Genomic DNA, 20,332 nt, shown 5'->3' on the forward strand with positions numbered 1-20,332 from the left:
GGGATTGTGTTTTAGAGATTAATTTGCACGATTTGGATAGTTGTGGGACTAATTTGTTTATTTTTGTAATCCAGAGGTTAAAATGCCAATTTGTAATAGTTCAGGGGGATTGTTTGCACTTTTGCCTATTATAAAATCACCAATGTGGTCATATACGTGGATTCAAATTCAAAAAAAATCTACCATTAATTCCTCAAGGTTGTGTGCCAGTTATGAAAATGATACATATTCCAATTCAAGAAACTAGAAGTACAAGTTTGTGGTTCTCGAATAAGAAGTGTATGCTTATTGTACCCTAATGCTGGTGATGGGGTTCAAGTGTGTTCATTGTACCCTAATGCTAGGTGGTGGGATTCAACTACATGTTATAATTAATAAGATGAACAACCCGACATTCTAAGAAAATTAAGCACGAACAAGATTACAAAATGTTAGAAGTACAAACAAGATCTTAATGAGGTTTGGTGATGGGGTTTGATGTGTTGTTTGTGACAAGTATCCGGAAAAGAAACTTTTTGAGGGAAATTTACTTTTCATAGCTACTTAATTTTTTCATAAATTTTTTTTATAAATAAATAAATAAATATATATATATATATATATATATATATATATATATATATATTAAAAAGGTTTTACGAACTTACGTACCGTTCTTTTATTTTAGTAAGCTTGATGGTATTCGAAACATGGTTATTTTCTATAATTTTTTTCAAAGAAATTCATGCTAATCATAACCAATTGGTACCAATTTCATACAATCCAAAATAAAAAATAAAAAAATAAAAAAAAATTGAATGATCAAAATATCTCGTGTTATTCACGACTAAGAATAATATTAACATTATGCAACTATGCAAAATAGAAAGTGTGAAATGGATGGTTGCGTGTAACGTGACTGGTCTAATAAGTTATAGATATCACTTTAAATATTTATAACTTATTGTCTAAATTTTAGAGGAAAATAATTGATGTGGTTGTGTGTCTATTCAAAACCACATCAATTATTTTTATCTTGTTTTGCTTTTTTTTTTTTTTTTTTTTTGGCACCACAGAAAAATATGCCAAAAATAATAATAATAATAAATAAAATTGAAAAAAAAAAAATCCAAAAACGAAAGAGACCTATCAAAAGCCAAATTTCCGAATCTGGAAGAGGAAGTGAGGACCACTCCATTAGCTGTGGGATTTTGGGTTCATATGAATTGGTTGAATATGACACATTAAAGTCATTGTTACTGTACATAGTACTATGACAACAATATGACTATAAGATTAATGTCCAGACCACACATCGATAAAGTCCATGTTGCAAAATTGGGTGGACGAACCGAGTTTGGCCAAGTAAACTCAAAACAAATTAAATTGGGCCCCGTTTAGTAATGAAAAACATTTTTTATTTTTTGTTGTCAATTTTAAAAAGATAAAACAAAAATAAAAATAGAGTTCAATAAAATATATTTGTTTTTCTATAACAAAAAACAAATTAAATTGGGCCCTGTTTAGTAATGAAAAACATTTTTTTTTTTTTTTGTTTTCAATTTTTAAAAAGATAAAACGAAAATAAAAATCGAGTTCAATACAATTAAATTGGAAAAACAAATTAAATTGGACGAACCAAGTTTGGCCAAGTAAACTCAAAACAAATTAAATTGGGCCCCGTTTAGTAATGAAAAACATTTTTTATTTTTTGTTGTCAATTTTTAAAAAGATAAAACGAAAATAAAAATTGAGTTCAATAAAATATATTTGTTTTTCTATAACAAAAAACGTTTTCAATTTTTGTGAAGAAAAAAGAAAACATTAAAATGATGTTTCTTATGTTTTCGACATTGTATCAGAGAAACGTTTTCACTAATATTACTATACATGCACTATTCATTTCAAATAAAATTCATATAAGATATATTATTTAATATTTTTTATTCATAATAAATTATCATATGCTAAATATATTATATGTCACATAATAAATGTATACATCAAGCATATACATGTATTTATATACATAATTGGTGGGAATATTTTTGTCTTGGTATATATAATTTTGTACTTATGATGTATTGGGTATTTTTAAGATTTATAATTTTAAATTAGATTTTTTAGATTTATGGCTTTATGATATTAATGGAAGCAAGTGTCGTACTTGAGTGGTTGAATTGCTCCATGTATCCGAGAGTTCCTGTTTAAGTCATCTACCCTCCCCCTCTAATCACTAACTCTTAAAATTCTTGCTATGAAAAAAATAAAATAGAAATGAAAAAAATAAAAAATAAAATAAAAAATTTAAAGAATATTATGTACATTTTGTTACACATATGTTGTACTAAACACAATTATTATTTTATGTTTTCAAATTTGTGGCAACAACAACCGTTAATAAACATCATTTTTGTTTTCTATTTTTACTCAAGAAAACAAAATTATGCTTTTACTTTCTTAAAATTATAAAAATAAAAAATAAAAAACGAAAAACGTTACTAAACACACCCTTGGTGTTTCGAATTTTGATTACTATTTATTGTACAAAAGAAAATAATTTTTATCAAACCCTTTTTTCTACTTTTCTTTCAATATCATTGAGAGTCTAACATATGCCATCTTTCCTAATACACTTTTCATTAGCCCTTATTTTTTTTTAACATTAAAGATATTACAGTAAATCAAATACCTCAACTCTATCTTGAAATAGCTTAAAAATATTGTTGGCGTGAATTTTCTGCAACTCCATTTCAATGGAAATAACATTTATTATTGAATTGGATGAATTGAAAGATGCAAAAACTTGCTTTACTTTCTTTCTCAACCATATATAGTTTTTAAGGCATTGTCATAATATTCAACAAATTACTTAAAAGTGGTATTCGAGTGAACGTGCTCATAAATAAATAAAAATTATTCATGCTTTCACCTTGTTGGATTTCCTAGTTAACATTATAGTCCAAAAAGTACATTTCACAAACACTATAAACTGGAATTGTTCACAAGAACATAGCACCGAGAGGAAGAGCCGAACTTTACTTTCCTTTGCATTTTAAGCAGAACGGTCATGGGAGCGCCTTGTTCGGCTTTTATTTTTGGTACTTTCTTTACTATTTATTTTTCTTAATCATAAGTTTTTTTTAGTTGATACTCACACACACGTCTTATTGGAGGTTTGAATCTTTGATCCTTTTTTGAGGAGTTAGAGCCTAATATCGCTAGACCATTGACTCATTGGTATAATCATAAGGTTTTATTTTGAAATGTCCCACGATACTTATATCATTCCAAAAATAGATGTACTATTTTTTATGAAATGTCCCACGTTTTCTGGTATAATCATAAGGTTTTATTTTGAAATGTCCCACGTTTTTTGGTGCATGTAAACTATCCTTTGTAATTAGTACAGTTGTTTGTAATTAGTACAGTTGTTTAATGAAGTCAATGTCTAATTACAAAGTATTATCTTTTAACAATGATGAATTTGAAAATTCATGTTTATCAAAACAATAAAAAAAATATTAAAAATTCACTATGATAAAAAGTTAGATTCTCTCACAAATTTTGGGGGCACAGAGAGTACTTTGAATTACATGTACAATACTTTCACTTTGAGAATGAGGCACTGTTACTTTGAAAATATAACACCCATTTATTCAAAGTAGAGGTCCCCATGATGCAACAACTTCACAGATAGCTTCTCACTGAGAACTCAATGCTTTAGGAGATATACATGTTTTATCTAATACAAGGCGGGACTTCCATCAAGACTTCCACCATGAGTTGGAGGTAGCAAGTTTCAAACAAAGCCGTCTCTCCTGTCGCTAAGGTATGACAAACCATGCAATGACGAAAACTCATGCAATGGACTAGCCCTTTTATATTCCATAATATTCTTGAGACTGGTTTTAACTGAGAAGCACCTCTAGACATGTTGGAGTGGGAGAGGTTCAATGAGTAGAGACAGGACTTGATCCCGAGTTCCGCGGTCTTGAACACCAAATCCATCTCCATTTTGGTAGATGAAATTCACCACTCGGGCAGTGTTTGTAATGTACTTTAAAAATGGTTTTAGTGACTCAGCTTTTGGAACACATTCATTATTTATTTTCTTCCATGCAGATACAGAAAATGGTATTAGCTTGCTTGGTTTGCCATACAGAAAGTAGAAAATTATTTTAATAGAAATTATAAAAGACGATATTCTGAAAGCATGCCTTTTTATAGTTGAGTTTGAAAAGCAGTTTTCAAAAACTGTCAAATATAGATTTTTGTACAGTTTTCAAATTTTCAGTTTTAAGAAAACTAGGGTTGTTGATTTATTGTAATCTGACATATCTACTGCATTAGTGAAGCACTCTAGTTCTTCCAATGAACCATAGACATCACATCATCAATAACTTGTAAGCAAATAATAGTCAAACAATAATTAAATAATATTAATCATTGACCATATATATAAGAAAGGTTATACCTTTAGAATAAACAGTCACACACACACACACACACACACACACACATATATATATATGTAATCAAGAGGTGTGTTTGTTGATGGAACCAACATGTCTGTTTGTAAAGGGTGTGTTGGTTGATGGAATCAACATATCTTTTACTCTCACAACGATTATGGAATGGTTCCAACCATCTATAAATATGTGATAGAAAGGTTTGAAATCCATCATTCAGTATCGCAGTAAAGGTAGAGAGTTGAAGAAGTTTCCGCTCTAGTGTTCTCTTCAAACATAGTTTCTATATCGGGTATGTCTTCCTCTATTAAATTTATGTATTGGAGCCATGAATCCTATTTGGAATGTAATTGCTTACATGTGGTATCAGAGCTTACATAGACTCTACTTCATAAATTTAATCTATTTCAAACAAAAATATATTGTGATTTATGTATAATATATGTTTGAGATGATGAAGGATACTATATTTATTTATTAAGAAATTATATATATTTACTTATATAGTTTCTGTGAAAGACTTTTTCTGTATCATGTAAGTAAACCAATTATTTCATTGCCCCTTATATTTATACACACAATTGGATAAATTATTGAAAAGTAGTATAGAAAAGTGATAATCAAATTATTGCCACCAGATTGGAACAAGGTTACGGATATGTGGGTAAACTTACACTACATATGTGGTTACTTTGTCTCTTATACGTGTACATATATATTTGTTGTAAATGAAACATGCTTGCAATTAATATCACCATGTACATCATGTTATACTAGCAATTTGGTTTGGGTGTCAATACATGTAACATTAGACCGTAATGTCACACAGTAATGTGTGAATGTGACATTTTCTTTGGGTATCCATACATACCACATTAGACAGCAAAATAAATCTCAATCATTCATGTATCGGTTTTAATATTTCGGTTGTGAGGGGTTATCCCTCCATAATATCTTGAGTCACGACCGTTTATGACTGTTCTAAATGAAACAGTACCCCCATACAACGTAACGTGAATGTCATTTTGTGTCATATTCAAATCTCTATTAGAGTGTTACAGTTGTTTTAAAAATGTATTGGACAACAACGTGAATGTCATTAATATTTATGGTACAATAATATTTTTTGGTGTTCTTGGCACACCAACGCTTTGGTTACTGGTGTTTATATCCACCAAAATGAATATTTCTCATTCGTTAATATTTCATAGGTGGTCTGTAGGCTGTTAATCACATTCAATGTACCATTGCATGCTTTATGTTTGGGTTACAAATGTTCTCAAAAGTCATAACTTTTGGAGTTCAAATTACTAGTCATGTCTTTTGGATTTGATCCAACACATGTATCTTTTGGATTTGAACCAACAGTCTTTTTGGATTTGAACCAACAGAAATATCTCTACACCTACAGATGCTACGTAGGCTTTGTAGTCTATACACTAAGAGTTATGCGTCTGGTATTATAGAGGTGTTTTGTTATAAACTAAATTGTCTTGCTATAAACTCAATTGGAGTGTGCATGACAACAACAACATGCAGTTAATATACTGATTGTGAAGGATTATATGTTTCAATGTACCGTTACATGTTTTAGTTTGGGTTACTAATGTTGATTCGTTATATATATACATGTATATCATGTCTTTTGAGTCGCAATTAATAGTCATGTCTTTTGGGATTAAACCAACATGCATGTCTTTTGAATTTAAACCAATAGTTATATCTCTCCACCCAGAGTCATGTGTTGCATGCACCCTCATTTACTCTATCAATAAGGGTCGTTAATTTAATATTTGTAACATGTGTAAATTTTGAAAATTTTGGATCTTATTTTGTCGCTTAAATATTAATTTTCATAAATATGTCATTTTTCTTAAGTTATCATCACTGGTTGAATATTTTATATATTTGATGATATACATGACATAGTTAATGATTAATTTAAAGTTTCATAACATATAAGTTTATGAAATTATACATGTTATTGAAATTATATACATAATTATGCATATGTCTCATGTTATAAGTTGTTGCGTAATATGTATATGGTATTTTGATTCATTCGGGAAAATTGAATCATTTTGCAATCTTAAGCACAAGTGTCGTTAAGTTTGATCGAGTGTTTTGTCACCAAAGTGGCACACTCATGAAAAATTTAATGATATTTGTAATTAGTGACAAAATTATTATTTTGTTAAAGTTAAAGGATTGTGTTGGCATTTAGTAAAGACAAGATTTGATCAAGCCCAAAGGTGGGTCATTGAGTTTGTCCAACTAAGCGGATTGAGGTAATTAGTATAGAAGACACAATGATGACTCACTACGCCCGAAGGAGTATAAGTTGTTATTGTGTTTTCTATGATTAATTAGCTTCAAAGGTGAAAGTCATATTACCAATGGGAGACTAATATATGATAATTTTGGTCCAAAGGAAAGATAATTATACGTTATGTTGATCTCATTCAGAGTGAATTATTTTGAGGCATTATTTAATTAACTCTGGAAAGTTTAGTTGACCTTCCCATCAATTAAACTGTAAATGTGCGACCTTAGTTATTCTCAAAGTCAGTACGAGTAAAATTCATCTTTAGTGTTAAATGTGGATGACAATGACATTATTGTACATGAGATTAAATAATTTAACTTCTCAAACATTTGAGATGAAGGTGTTGGTGAAGCCTCCTTATTGGCATTAAGTTTCACCTAAATAAATCTCGTGAAATTTTGAATTGCCACATTTAAAGAACCTACTTTGATAAAGTTCTGAAAGTATTTAACATATAACACTATAGAGATAGAATTGTACCCATTGTAAAAGTTGAGAAATTTGGTAATCTAATTACCAAGAAAATATCTATAGTAGTATTAGGTAAAAGACATTTTCTACGCCTTTGGAAACCTAATGTATGCTCAGGTTTTGCATATGGTTAATTATAATATAGCATTTGCTAGTTAAGCAAATATCACAATGATCTTGGTTTGGATTTATAGTACGCGACAAAGAAATTTATAAGGTATCTGCAAATAATTAAGAACTATATCTTTTTAGGAGTGGTGAAAACTGACTTTGCTGGTTGTCAGAACAGTATACAAATTCACTTCAAGTATTGTTTTACTATTATGATAAGTGATAGAAGTGGAGTTTATTTGCATATTATAAGGCCACATTTCATGCTTTATAAAATATCAGTTTTGGACTTTAGGTCAATACCGCTACAGTCTTGTATTAAAGAAACAACAAGAGTTCAAGTTGGTCTAAATTATAACCGTTAATACCTTGTTGTGAAATAGAGGATACAGAACTAGTTAATGTCTGATTGAGCACATTGATACCCAACAAAAAATTAATGATCCTATAACTAAGGGTTTGCCGCTACTGTTGTATAGTAAGCATACAAATTTCTCTTTGACAATATTAATTTACTTAGTTAGTGGGAGGTTGTATTTGGCTTAGGTAAAGACAATTTTATTTTGTAATCACAGTTATTATCCTCATTTACTAGATTTTCCATATTAGTGCACATGTGTGGAAAATTTGTGACTTAAGTATCCTGTTTTGAGACATAGTGTGTCCTTATTGAGCCACGGTAGGATCGATGCATAGCATGAATATTGTATTGAATAGATACACATGCAATATATACGTGACGTTGGAGTTGAGTTTGTTAGTATCAGTGACCATTGGTGTCTTATATCATTGATGATATAATGATGTCCATGATCCCATATTAGTAGACTCGAAGGTATTCCAAACTGAATGATAGAGGTGTTTTTTTTATAAATATATGGATTAACTTTTGTAGTACACTTAATGATTATTTTGATCTTGAAATGATCAGAATTAATTATTGTTAGACTAAGTGGGAGAATATAAACAAATAATAGTCAAACAATAATTAAATAATATTAATCATTGACCATATATGTAAGAAAGGTTACACCTTTAGAATAAACAGTCACATATATATATATGTGTGTGTGTGTAATCAAGAGGTGTGTTTGTTGATAGAACCAACATGTCTATTTGTAAAAAGTGTGTTGGTTGATGGAATCAATATATCTTTTACTCTCACAACGATTATGGAACGGTCCCAGCCCTCTATAAATATGTGATAGAAGGTTTGAAATCCATCATTTAATATCGCAGTAAAGGTAAAAAGTTGAAGAATGTTTTCGCTCTATTGTTCTCTTCAAATATAGTTTTTATGTCGGGTATGTCTTTCTCTATTAAATTTATGTATTGGAGCCATGAATCCTATTTGAAATGTAATTGCTTACATTACTATGATAAAAGTAATGGCTTTGGTTAACCATTTTCTAAAATTTCCGAACTCAGCTTCGAAAGCAACTCCCACTGCCCATAGATAACTTTCAACCACTCGGTCCCTAGTAAACTTCAGATTTTCTGCCAGACCAAGATTCTTCCACCACCTGAATGAAATATTAATATCAAGATATTAATCTCTTACTTTTGTTTTTGTTTTTGTTTTGTGTGTGTATGTGTGTTTGTGGTTGTGTGCAGTTGTACCGGATAATTACATGCATGTGAGGTTCTTTTGTCATTACCTAGCTGTCACGCCAAGATTTTTTTGGTGTATGGCTTGAACCATGTTGAAGTTAAATTTTGCCAATTCAAGTAAAATGGGGTTTGTGTTATCCTCTTTCTCAAGCGCAATTATCTGCCTCCTCAAGTTGTACCACTGCACTCTCCAGTTCAATGGAAGCTCTACTGCATGGCTCAATTTTGTGATAACTTCACTAGATAAAGCATTAGCATCATCCAATATGTTTTCACCTTCGAAGCCTAGATTCGTGGCGTCAAAAAGCTCGAGCAGTGCTTTAACATCAAATTGCGCATGTGTTCCTTTCATGAATGTACCCTTGTCGTCCATGAAGCCTCTTATCATATCTGAGTTTCAAAACATGTGCTTTAATGTTATATACTTACTTAGGAAGATTCTAAGAGATACATCTTTACTGTAAAGTGTAAATTAAGAAGTGAATTCATTTTGTTCACCTTGAGAAACGCTGTAGCCATGTTGCCTAAGGAGCCTAAAGCACAGTGCAGTAGCATAGAGGTTGTCTTCTACACCACAACTATTGTTCTTCATGGATGCTATGGTGTCTAGGGCTTCCTTGATTTCCTTCTCAAATAGGTAAGACAGACCAAGTTTTTCGATTCTGTCTATTAGCTCCAACTTAGCCACTTGGTCCAGTGCTTCCACAAACATGATCTTGACTTCCTCTTTCTGCTTCTCCATGTGTGTACCATATTTTTCATCCTTCCATAACAAAGAAAATTGTTATTATCTTATGATCGAAGTTCATTTAATTAACTACGTTCTTAAAACCAACCCACATGCTCGGGCATGAGGAAAGAGTTCCAAGAGCTAGCATTCACCTTGCACGAAAATAATGTCAAAAGTTATGCTTGTCTCCAGTCTGGCCCTTAAACAGTGGCATCTTATCGAATTGTTGAGACATACTTGTACAACACTATTGGAAACGTTTATAATAATGAAAGTTATGCAAATAAATTTTTTTCCCCATTAAATGTACAAATAAATGTTATATATATATATATATATATAGATATAGATATATGATAACATCCAAGAATTAAGTTGGCAATCTCAGAGTGTATTGACTATTGAGAGACCGAAGGAGTTCATATTCCAAATGTTTGGCTTGTAGTTTGCGGATCGCCTTTCGGAGCTTTGATGTGCCCTGAAGTCTTCAGCCTGGCACTGAACCACTTGGTCATCACCAGCCACTGCTACATTTGTGCAATCCATGATATGTTTTAGCAGCGGTGAGAGACTATGCCTTGACACATGCATTGGTCATGTTTATATAGGCAAAGGTCATATTGGGCTGGGCTTGTACAATAGGACCTATTACTATATTATCCTTTAGGCTCTATTTTTTAAGCTTTATTTTCCTCTTGCCTTTTTCGGAATCCTGGGCCTGTCCTCCCCAGGCCCACTAAACAACTGACTCATGAGTAAAGCCTCTTCTCCTTGATGAGAAGAATTGATCACCACCACCTCTCCCATATGCTGTCTAAAATTGTCTTTATTTGCACAATTTGAAAAGTGTAAATTTTTATTTTTATTTTTTCACTCTATCTAAATAATAATAATAATAATAATAATAATATTTTCAAGTTTAAAATTATATATTGTTCATTCATGAATGTTCATAACTTCTATTTCGTCTTCTTCAGAAAAGAATAAAAAAGAAACCCAGGAGTGTATTGATCGACAAACTCATTGCTACAAAGGTTTGACGGTTGGTCGGCAACTTTTAGTATAGGTAGCATCAAGATATTTTATGTTTAATGAATGTGGTCATGATGTACATGGAGTCAGATTCAAAAAAATTACACCCATTGGTGTGCCTTTCATGATCAATTCAAGAAACAAGAAGATTGTGGTTCTCAAACAAGCAGCGCATGATCATTGTCCCCTAGTACTCAGGTGGTGGGGTTCGATCGAGGTGTTCTATGTGGGGGGAAATAAACCCCTCAAAATTTAGCTACCCTCAAAATATTTTTTGAAAATGACAAAAAATTATTACTCCGTAGTATCAAATCACGGACATGACAGTTACATAAAAATAAAAAAATCTTAACAATCTGATTTTGACTTGACTTTAAATAGAATTCTTAGTATAAAATCGCCGGTCATATACGTGGATTCAAATTGAAAAAAAAAAATTATTTATTTATTTATTTTTTTAATTAGTACTCACACATACATGTTTCTTATGAGACTTGAATCTTTGACCTCTCTTTAGGAAGTAAAAGGCTGATACCGCTAGACCACTGGCCCGTTAATTTTTTTTATTTATTCAATGTGCAAACAACCTATGACAGTCTTGGACATGAGAATGAGGAATTCACACAATTACCCTCTTCGTTTTCAAAGAATTCTGGAGTAGTTCATACTAAAAATGTCATAACTATCTCTGTGAATGGAATTTTTGTGTGAAATTAATTTCATTAGGAAGCTGACTTAAAATCCTTGAAGTTAGACTCAAATTTGACCTAATTTAAAGTTAAAATGAGTGAGATATAATCATTTGAAGTCGGAGATTAAAAGCTGTCTCAGTTTTCATTTTGGCAGACACTATATGCCATTCCGGTCGACCGAAATGACCCATCGGTCGATCGAAATGACACTCCAATCGACCGATTGTGGCTCTGGAGTGTTCGAAGCTATTGGTTTCAATTCCAAATGACACCGGTCGACCGAAATGGCTTACCGGTCGATCGAAATGGCCCAAAAATACGATTTTCTCATTGTTTAAAGGCCTGAACAACTTGGCATCACATGGTTAGAATTTGAAACTTTTGATATGATGAAATCCTTATCCCAAATAACCATAAACATGCTTACGTTGATAAGATAACATTCATATATCATAATGAAATTGAATTACGTCATTATATATCAAGATAAATCCAATTACATTGAACATGGATACATGGACTTCAAATTATAAACTTCCTAACTACGTATAAGCATGTGAAGGCATCCCATCCACTTCGCCGCTCCTAAAACCCTGAAAATGTTTAAGATAAAATGGTTGAGCACTACCGCTCAGTAGAGGATACCTAAATGGTGTTTCCTCAAGTTAAGTAAGCATGACACATAACACAAAAGAGAATAATAAGATAAGTGAGCATTAACACATTTTCCATCATTCTACACAATTACAATCTGAATAATGACTTTACTTTAGCAACAATTTAACAAGAAGTCCTCTTTAACAACTAAGCAACACATTGATAACTTTGATTTCAATTTAAACAATAACTTAACAAGCAAAAATCATAGACGAAACCTATAATCCAATTCAACCAATTTATGTAAAAATTCAGCATGCTTATAAGGGAAACACAATAATCACTTACGAAGACTTAGGACTATACAAGTTAGGCAACCCCAACCTCAAAGAAACTAGCCAAACCAAACAAGCCTTAAGGCCTCCAAATTTTCAAAATCCTTAACCCCTTGTAATATTGGTCTTAAATGAAAGTCCTCTTCATGGTCTGCAATTTTCCTTTCATGATTATTACCAAAATCATAGTTTAAACCTCCTAAAAATGGCTTAGAAGCAATATGTAATATAGATACATATGGATATAGAGAGAGAAATTAAAACTTTAGCGTGAGAGAGAGATTCGGCCGCAGTGGAGGAAGAGGAAAAAGATGTGTTGGTCAACATATGACTTGTGGTCCATGGCATGCCACTTGTTAAAATGTGTGTGATTGTAACTTTTTGGTTAGTTACTCTTTTACCCATTTACATTCATTTCAATACCAATAAGGTTCCTAAAATATCTCCCACCAAAATAGATACACAAATATATACATATGCATGTGAAATGACTACAATACCCCTCACCTAAAACGAGAAAACCAGAAGAAGTTCCCGAACCCAAAAATTGTCTTGACTTCCGAAAATTCAAAAAATAGTCCCGTCGCCTCTAAATAACTTAAAATAAATAAAAAATATGTTGGGAAACGTGCAAGTTTTAAAAACTTTTTAAGGGATTTTTATATATAGATCTTGATTCATTACATAGAGACAAATTTTATATAAAAATAAAATATGATGTATCATTCAATTAACAGATTGAATACTTCAAATGTTTGAGTAAACCTTTAAATCTTTCATCTAAAGTGAATGTTCTCACTTATTATAGATCCCTTAGAAAGATTCTTTTTCCTTCTTATTGATAGTAATCTTCCCTTTAGGAATCACCAATATACCTCAATAAATGACCTTGGAGGCAAGGCTTGTGGTAGCCTCATTTAGAAGAGAGGGCAAACCCTAAAACTAGAGAGAAAATATATTTTTTTGTTTTTTTCCAAAAGTCTACTTTAAAATCTACATGGACCCATGTATATATAGGCAATATAAAGATAAGAAAAGGAAACAATAAATCCTTCTCAATCTCTAATTCACATAACTCAATTCTAATAGGACTCCAATATCAACTTGGGCTAGGGGTGAGAATCCTTTGGGCTTGCTATTTTCTTAGCTACTATAAATAATTGGTTTGGTCCATTAAACCATGAACCCAATTCGATTAATTCATAAATTAATTTCTATTTCACTAAAAGAAATTAATTGCACTCCAATTAAATAGTAAATAACTTCTAAGTCAATGTTGCACTTTGACCCCTCTATGCATAATTATTTATCGGATTATAAATCCATCAATCTGACAACATAATTAATATAATTATTTTGTTACCTTTGATTATTTCCGGCTTGATCACAATAAAAGTTTGTTTGACAAAAAAAATAACAATTTACTAAATAAATATATAGAAAACATTTTTGTCTAAAACATATGAAGGCCTTCGAATTTAATTTGTGATCAACAAAAATTAATGTAAAGTTTTTGACTTTTCAACTGTGGGGCCCACTTGAGTTATAAGGGTCATTGCAGACCGATTTAATTCCAATTTGTTTTCTCTCTCGGCAGCTCATATCTCTCTCTCTCGCTGCTTCTGCTTTTTTTCTTTTCTTTTTTCTTTTTCAACTTCAATCCTTGATTCCATCTTCATTACTTGCCGGATTTAAGTGCCATTTGAGGCAAAACGACGAGTGTGACGAGCTCTACGTTCTAGTACCAGCAATTCCAGTTTTGCTACCTTCCTTGGAGCTCAAAAATTTAAACCCATTTCTAGGGTTTTGCTTATTTTGAGGTAGGGGCATCTTAATCCACTCTAGTCTTGTTCTATTGTGAATTTTATCTCTATGTTGTATTAAATATGCTTAATTTAGAGTTAATTATATCTATGATGGTATTAATGATGTCTAGAGGGTTTTCACGATCTTGAATATGGTTAGTTCATGTACAAATTATATTTAGTTGTTGATTTACTATGTTTACTATGTGCTAGCATGCTGAAATTGATGTATGAGAGTATGCTTATTTAAATTGCGCCAAATTTCCCAATTCATGATATTGAGCTCATATATATATATACATGCACATGCTTAAATGTATTTTGTTGTATCTTAATGTGTTAATAATTACTTGGGAGATGTTGAACATGTTGAATGTTTAATTTTATGATGGAAAATTTTAAATGCCATGACATTGAATGTATGGAACATATATGCATGCACATACCATTGGGTTTACATGAAATGGGAGAAATTGTTCTTGAAATAAATATGGGGAATTTCAGGGAAGTGTTTTTGATAAAATGGTTTTATGCGAAACCCGGTCGCTGCGGGGTTACCAACGGGCCGGAGGTTAATATAGCCTAGAGGGGACTAGGGAGTCGCCCTAGTGTGGTTGAGCTAGCTGGGCCCCATAATGACGCCGCGGGGTTACCAAGGGTCAGGGACACTAGCCAATCCCCCTCTCGTGTCGCGGCGGGGTTACCAAAGGGCGGGCTGTATTAACGTTTGAAAGTGATGGTTTTGAGAATAAAAATGGGGAGTGTCATTGACATGCATTGCATTTCATTTCATTGCATTGCATTGTTTATACTTGGAATTGACTTGTATGTTGTATTTGATCCCCTACGTTGTATGATCCCTATCTCCCATTGGCCTATGCTTTGCTTGAATTCACAAGGACACAAGATTTGTGTCTTAAGTGTCACCTACTGAGCATATAGCTCACCCTACTATTTATACATTTTTTTCAGGTCTTGGAAAAGAACCGGTGAACGACAACCCACCTCAAGCTTGAGCGATACTAGAAGCTCACTTTTGTGTCTTTTGTATATTTCCCATTATTTTTGCAAAGCACTAAAAGTATAAAGGTATATATGTATATTTTGCAAAACTTTGTCATGTAACCTTGTTGATGAATGGGAAGGATAATTTTAGTTAAAGTAATTATCGGTGTTATTTGATTGTGTATGATCATATACTGTTACCGTGAATTCGGAAATTGAGCCATGATAGGTCAAAAATGAATTTAAACAGGGTATGGTAGGCCTATTTTTAGGGGAGGTTATGCCGAATTTTTTGTAAAACTCTTGGCATCAGCTAGGGCCGTTACAAATTTGGTATCAGAGCCAAGGTTCAAAAACCTTTAGGACGACGGGTAGAGGCCTACATAGAGTCGCATGGAATGTTGTTTGTGTTGCTTACTTGACTACTTGCTACGTGGTATCTTATTTAAATAAGCATGCTTAACTGCCTATGTGTTTACTTGCTTACTTGTTTATGTTAAAATGTTTCTTGCATAGTCTTGCATGCTAAGTGTTGTACGGTATTAATTCTTGTTGAGTCGTCCACAGTGGACCTTAGTGTCATGTTTCTGAATCATTTTCTCGTTTTATAGCACGATGTCACGGCGTGAGGAACCTAGAGAAGTTGGCCCTAGACCAACAAGGGGTGATGTTGGTGAGAGCTCTAGCTCCAATCCGGCAGAGCCAGTTGATGAGAATATGCTTCTTAGGGACTTGATTCCCCCAAGAGCTGTTCCCCCAAGAAGAGAGAATGTTGAAACACCCGTACCCGTAGAAGTGGGTGAAGGTTCTGTGGCACTGGAGTTTAATCGTTTGTTGCAAAATGTCGTGAGAGCAACTATTGTTGCTCAGCCGCAGTTGGTACCACAACCTACAGTTCGAGTTGAGGAGACTCCAGCTCAGAAGCGTCTCCAGATCATCAAGGGGTTTTCTCAGCTGATGCCGGTTATGTTTGAGGGCGGTGCGGATCCAATGGTAGCCGACAACTACATGGATCAAGTCGAAACTCAGTTGACTTCAATGGATGTGACAGAGGATCACTTCAAGATCATCCTAGCAACTTACAACTTTGTTATAGATGCCAAGGTTTGGTGGAAGTCGATCACTAACCAGTACAAGATTGAAGAGATGAGTTGGGACAGGTTCAAGGAACTGTTCTATGAAAAGTACTTTCCGCTTTCCAAAAGATGGGAGTTACAAGACCAGTTTCATAATCTTATTCAAGGGAGCATGTTAGTGGCGGAGTATGAGAACAAGTTCACCTCACTCTCCCGTTTTGCTCCAGAAGTGGTGAGAGATGAAGCTAACAAGACTCGGAAGTTTGTCTCGGGTCTTAATGATCGAATGAGGCAGTTGATCACGGCACAGTTTATTAAGGTTTACTCTGAAGCAGTGGAAAGGGCTTTGATGCTGGAGGCTGACAATAGAGAGAAGGATGCAAGAAGAGAGCAATTGAAGCAAAAGAGGGGTGCAGGGCCATCCTCAGAGAGATCTTCTTGGAAAAGGAACAGGGGTAGGCCATCTCAATTTCAGGGGCAACAGTCTACAAGACCTGCTCCTACCAATCCTATGCCAGCTGGATCTGACAGGAGTGCAGTTGTTTGTTATCAGTGTCAGCAGCCCGGACATTACAAGTCCAGTTGTCCGATGAGATCGTTTTCAGTTTCGTCAGCTCCGAAGGCTTGTTATAGGTGTGGCCAGCAGGGTCACTTGATTCGTGATTGTCCGAGTCAGAGAGCAGGCACCATTAGTGGCAGAGGGTCACAGCAGAGGCCGTCACAATCGGCTACAGTTCAGTCAGGTTTCAGACCACCACCACCACAGCCTACTATGTATTCACAGGGTTCACGATCAGTTATGAGGGATACTCCTACTATGTCAGTGCAGCAGTCAGGTGTTCAGGTTGGCAGTCCTCAGGCACAGGTACCACAGGGACATGTTTTTGCACTGGCATAGACTGATGCATCTTCTGGACCGTCAGTCCTTCGAGGTATATTTCTAGTGTTTGGTTGTTGGGCCCGTGTTTTATTTGACTCTAGTGCATCTCATTCTTTCATTTCATCATCATTTGTACTTGCATCGAGGTTAGAGGTTAGTTTCATGGATCGGGCGTTATGTGTTGATAAGCCAGTTGGGGTTTCAGTGTCATTGAGCCGAGTTGTGCGGGATTGCTCCATTGTGATAGTCGGGCGGACCTTTGTGTTTGACCTTATCCTCCTAGAGATGACTAGCTTTGATGTCATTCTCGGAATGGATTGGTTGGCTTCATTTCATGCTACGATCGACTGTTACAGAGGAAGAGTTACAGTTTGCACTCCCGAGGGAGACTATTTCTTTTTCGTGGGAGATCGGAGTGATTCCCACATTTCATCGTTTTATGGAGTTCGTGGACGAAGTCATGGTGATTATTTCTTAGCTAGTCTTCTAGCCGAAGAAGATGATGTCGTGGGAGAAGTTTATCCGGCGATTGTTTGTGACTTCTTGGATGTTTTTCCAGAAGATTTGACAGAGTTGCCTCCACACCAAGAAGTGGAGTTCTCTATTGAGTTAATGTCAGGTACCGCGCAATTTCTATGGCACCGTATCGTATGGCACCAGTTGAATTGGAAGAATTGAAGAAGCAGCTTGATGATTTGAGGATGAAATGTTTCATCCGACCGAGTGTGTCACCGTGGGGCGCACCGGTCTTGTTTGCTAAGAAGAAAGATGGTTCGTTGAGGTTGTGCATTGATTATCGGAAGTTGAATCACGCCACCATCAAGAATAAGTATCCTTTGTCAAGGATAAATGATTTATTTGATCAGTTGAGGGGAGCAAGTTGTTTCTCGAAGATTGACTTGAGGTCTGGCTATTATCAGTTGCGGGTTAGGGATGAGGATATCCTGAAGATAGCATTCTGTACACGGTATGGACACTATGAGTTCCTTGTTATGCCTTTTGGCTTGACTAATACGCCAGCGACATTCATGGACTTGATGAACCGCGTCTTTCACGATTACTTGGACCAGTTTGTGGTAGTTTTCGTGGATGACATTCTTGTGTACTCACGGACTCGGGAAGATCACGAGGTCCATTTGAGTATTGTTTTACAGATTTTGCGGGAACACCGATTGTATGCCAAATACGAGAAATGTGAGTTTTGGCTACAGGAGGTGAAGTTTTTGGGGCATGTTGTTTCAGAAGGTGGAGTATCAGTTGATCCATCAAAGGTTGAAGCAGTTTTGACTTGGGAGCGACCCAAGAATGTGTTTGAGATCCGCAGTTTTCTTGGTTTAGCGGGTTACTATCGGAGATTTGTGAAGGATTTCTCCCGTTTGGCAGCTCCTATGACCCGTTTGACCCGAAAAGGGGTCAAGTTTGTCTGGAATGAGGCCTTTGATTCATCTTTTCAGGAGTTGAAGACGAGATTGACTACAGCTCCAGTGTTGGTGATACCTGAGCGTGGCTTGGGTTATGTGATCTATTGTGATGCTTCACGTGACGGGTTGGGATGTGTGTTGATGCAGGATGGTAGAGTAGTGGCTTATGAGTCTCGACAGTTGAAGACTCACGAGCTTAACTACCCTACTCATGATCTGGAGTTAGCGGCAGTTGTGTTTGCCTTGAAATGTTGGAGACACTACTTGTATGGTGAGAGATTCGAGGTATTTTCAGATCACAAAAGTCTCAAGTACCTTTTCTCCCAAAAGGACTTGAACAACAGACAGAGATGATGGGTTGAGTACTTGGAAGATTACAACTTTGATTTGCAGTATCATCCGGGCAAGGCAAATGTTGTAGCTGATGCCTTAAGCCGAAAATCTCGTGGAACTTTGGCCAGTTTAGCTATTCGGAAGTGGAAGATGCTTGAAGATCTGGCAGAGATAGGATTACAGTGTTGTGATGATGATGGTTGCAGTAAGTCGGCATTCTTATTTAGTCTTGTGGCTCAGCCTACTCTTGTTGTACGAGTGATTGAGTCACAGAGACAGGACCCAGACTTAAATGCCATTCACGCTTTGATCTCCAGTGGTAAGACAATGAAAGATTGGGCCTTGCATGCAGATGGGGGTCTACGGTTCAGGGGTTTGTTAGTGGTTCCTACGGTTTGTCGTGAGGACGTCTTACGGGAGTTTCATACTTCCCGTTTTGCAGTTCATCCAGGTGGTACCAAGATGTATCACAATTTAAGACGTCAGTATTGGTGGAACGGGATGAAGAAAGATGTTGCACAGTTTGTGGCTAGATGCCTTACCTGTCAGCAGGTGAAGGCCGAGCATCAGAGGCCAGCAGGTTTGTTGCAACCATTACCTGTAGCGCAATGGAAATGGGAGCATATTGCTATGGATTTTGTGACAGGTTTTCCAAGGTCAAGGAGGGGCAATGAGGCCGTATGGGTTATCATTGATAGATTGACCAAAACGGCTCACTTTTTGCCTATTAAGGCAACAGATGATGCAGAGAAGCTTGGTGTTCTTTATGTGAAGGAGATTGTAAGGTTGCATAGAGTTCCTGTAACCATTGTGTCAGATAGGGATGCCAAGTTCACTTCGAAGTTCTGGAAAGGACTTCAAGCAGCGTTTGGTTCAGCGTTGCATCTTAGTACGGCATTCCATCCACAGACAGACGGTCAGTCAGAGCGTACTATCCAGATTTTGGAGGATATGCTTCGGGCATGTGTACTTGATTTGGGAGGTAGTTGGGATGATCACCTTCCACTTATTGAGTTTGCATACAACAACAGTTATCAGGCGAGCATCCAGATGGCTCCATTTGAGGCCTTGTATGGTAGACCTTATAGGTCTCCTGTTTGTTAGACTGAGGTAGGTAAGACAGCCGCCTTAGGACCCGACATTGTACTCGAGACTACTGAGAAGATTAAGTTGATAAGACAGAGGTTACTTACAGCTCAGAGTCGACAGAAGAGCTATGCGGATAAGCGGAGACGACCGTTATCCTTTGAGGTGGGAGACCATGTTTTTCTACGGGTTTCTCCACGGAAGGGATTGATGAGATTCAGGAAAAGTTGCAAGTTGTCGCCACGATTTATTGGACCGTTTGAGATTTTGGACCGAGTAGGAGAGGTTGCCTACAGGCTTGCTTTGCCACCACAGTTGGATAGGGTCCACAATGTTTTCCATGTATCGATGTTACGGAAGTACAAGCCAG

General features: G+C 35.2%; 2 protein-coding genes and 1 long non-coding RNA gene across 3 annotated transcripts; 2 read left to right on the plus strand and 1 right to left on the minus strand.

The window, feature by feature from the left end:
* Positions 1-8,346: 8,346 nt before the first annotated feature.
* LOC132307325 (alpha-farnesene synthase-like) lies at positions 8,347-10,286 on the minus strand. The gene is made up of 4 exons (XM_059805050.1): positions 9,853-10,286; positions 9,469-9,733; positions 9,018-9,360; positions 8,347-8,882 (listed from the first exon to the last, which is right to left on the minus strand). The coding sequence occupies exons 2-4, from the start codon at positions 9,710-9,712 to the stop codon at positions 8,726-8,728; spliced, it is 744 nt and encodes a 247-aa protein (XP_059661033.1). The 5' UTR covers positions 9,713-9,733; positions 9,853-10,286; the 3' UTR covers positions 8,347-8,725.
* Positions 10,287-13,848: 3,562 nt separating this feature from the next.
* On the plus strand, positions 13,849-15,347 carry LOC132307827 (uncharacterized). The gene is made up of 2 exons (XR_009482332.1): positions 13,849-14,176; positions 15,134-15,347. It is a non-coding gene; the product is annotated as an uncharacterized LOC132307827 (long non-coding RNA).
* A 1,181-nt stretch (positions 15,348-16,528) lies between these two features.
* Positions 16,529-17,186, plus strand: LOC132277997 (uncharacterized). The gene is made up of 2 exons (XM_059779834.1): positions 16,529-16,944; positions 17,072-17,186. Exons 1-2 carry the CDS (start codon positions 16,529-16,531, stop codon positions 17,184-17,186), a joined length of 531 nt encoding a protein of 176 aa, XP_059635817.1.
* The last annotated feature ends 3,146 nt before the right edge of the window (positions 17,187-20,332 follow it).

The sequence above is a fragment of the Cornus florida genome, unplaced genomic scaffold, assembly GCF_030987335.1.
Source record: "Cornus florida cultivar Cherokee Brave unplaced genomic scaffold, ASM3098733v1 CherokeeBrave_3.0.0_Hap2_Chr01, whole genome shotgun sequence".
Lineage (NCBI taxonomy): Eukaryota > Viridiplantae > Streptophyta > Magnoliopsida > Cornales > Cornaceae > Cornus > Cornus florida.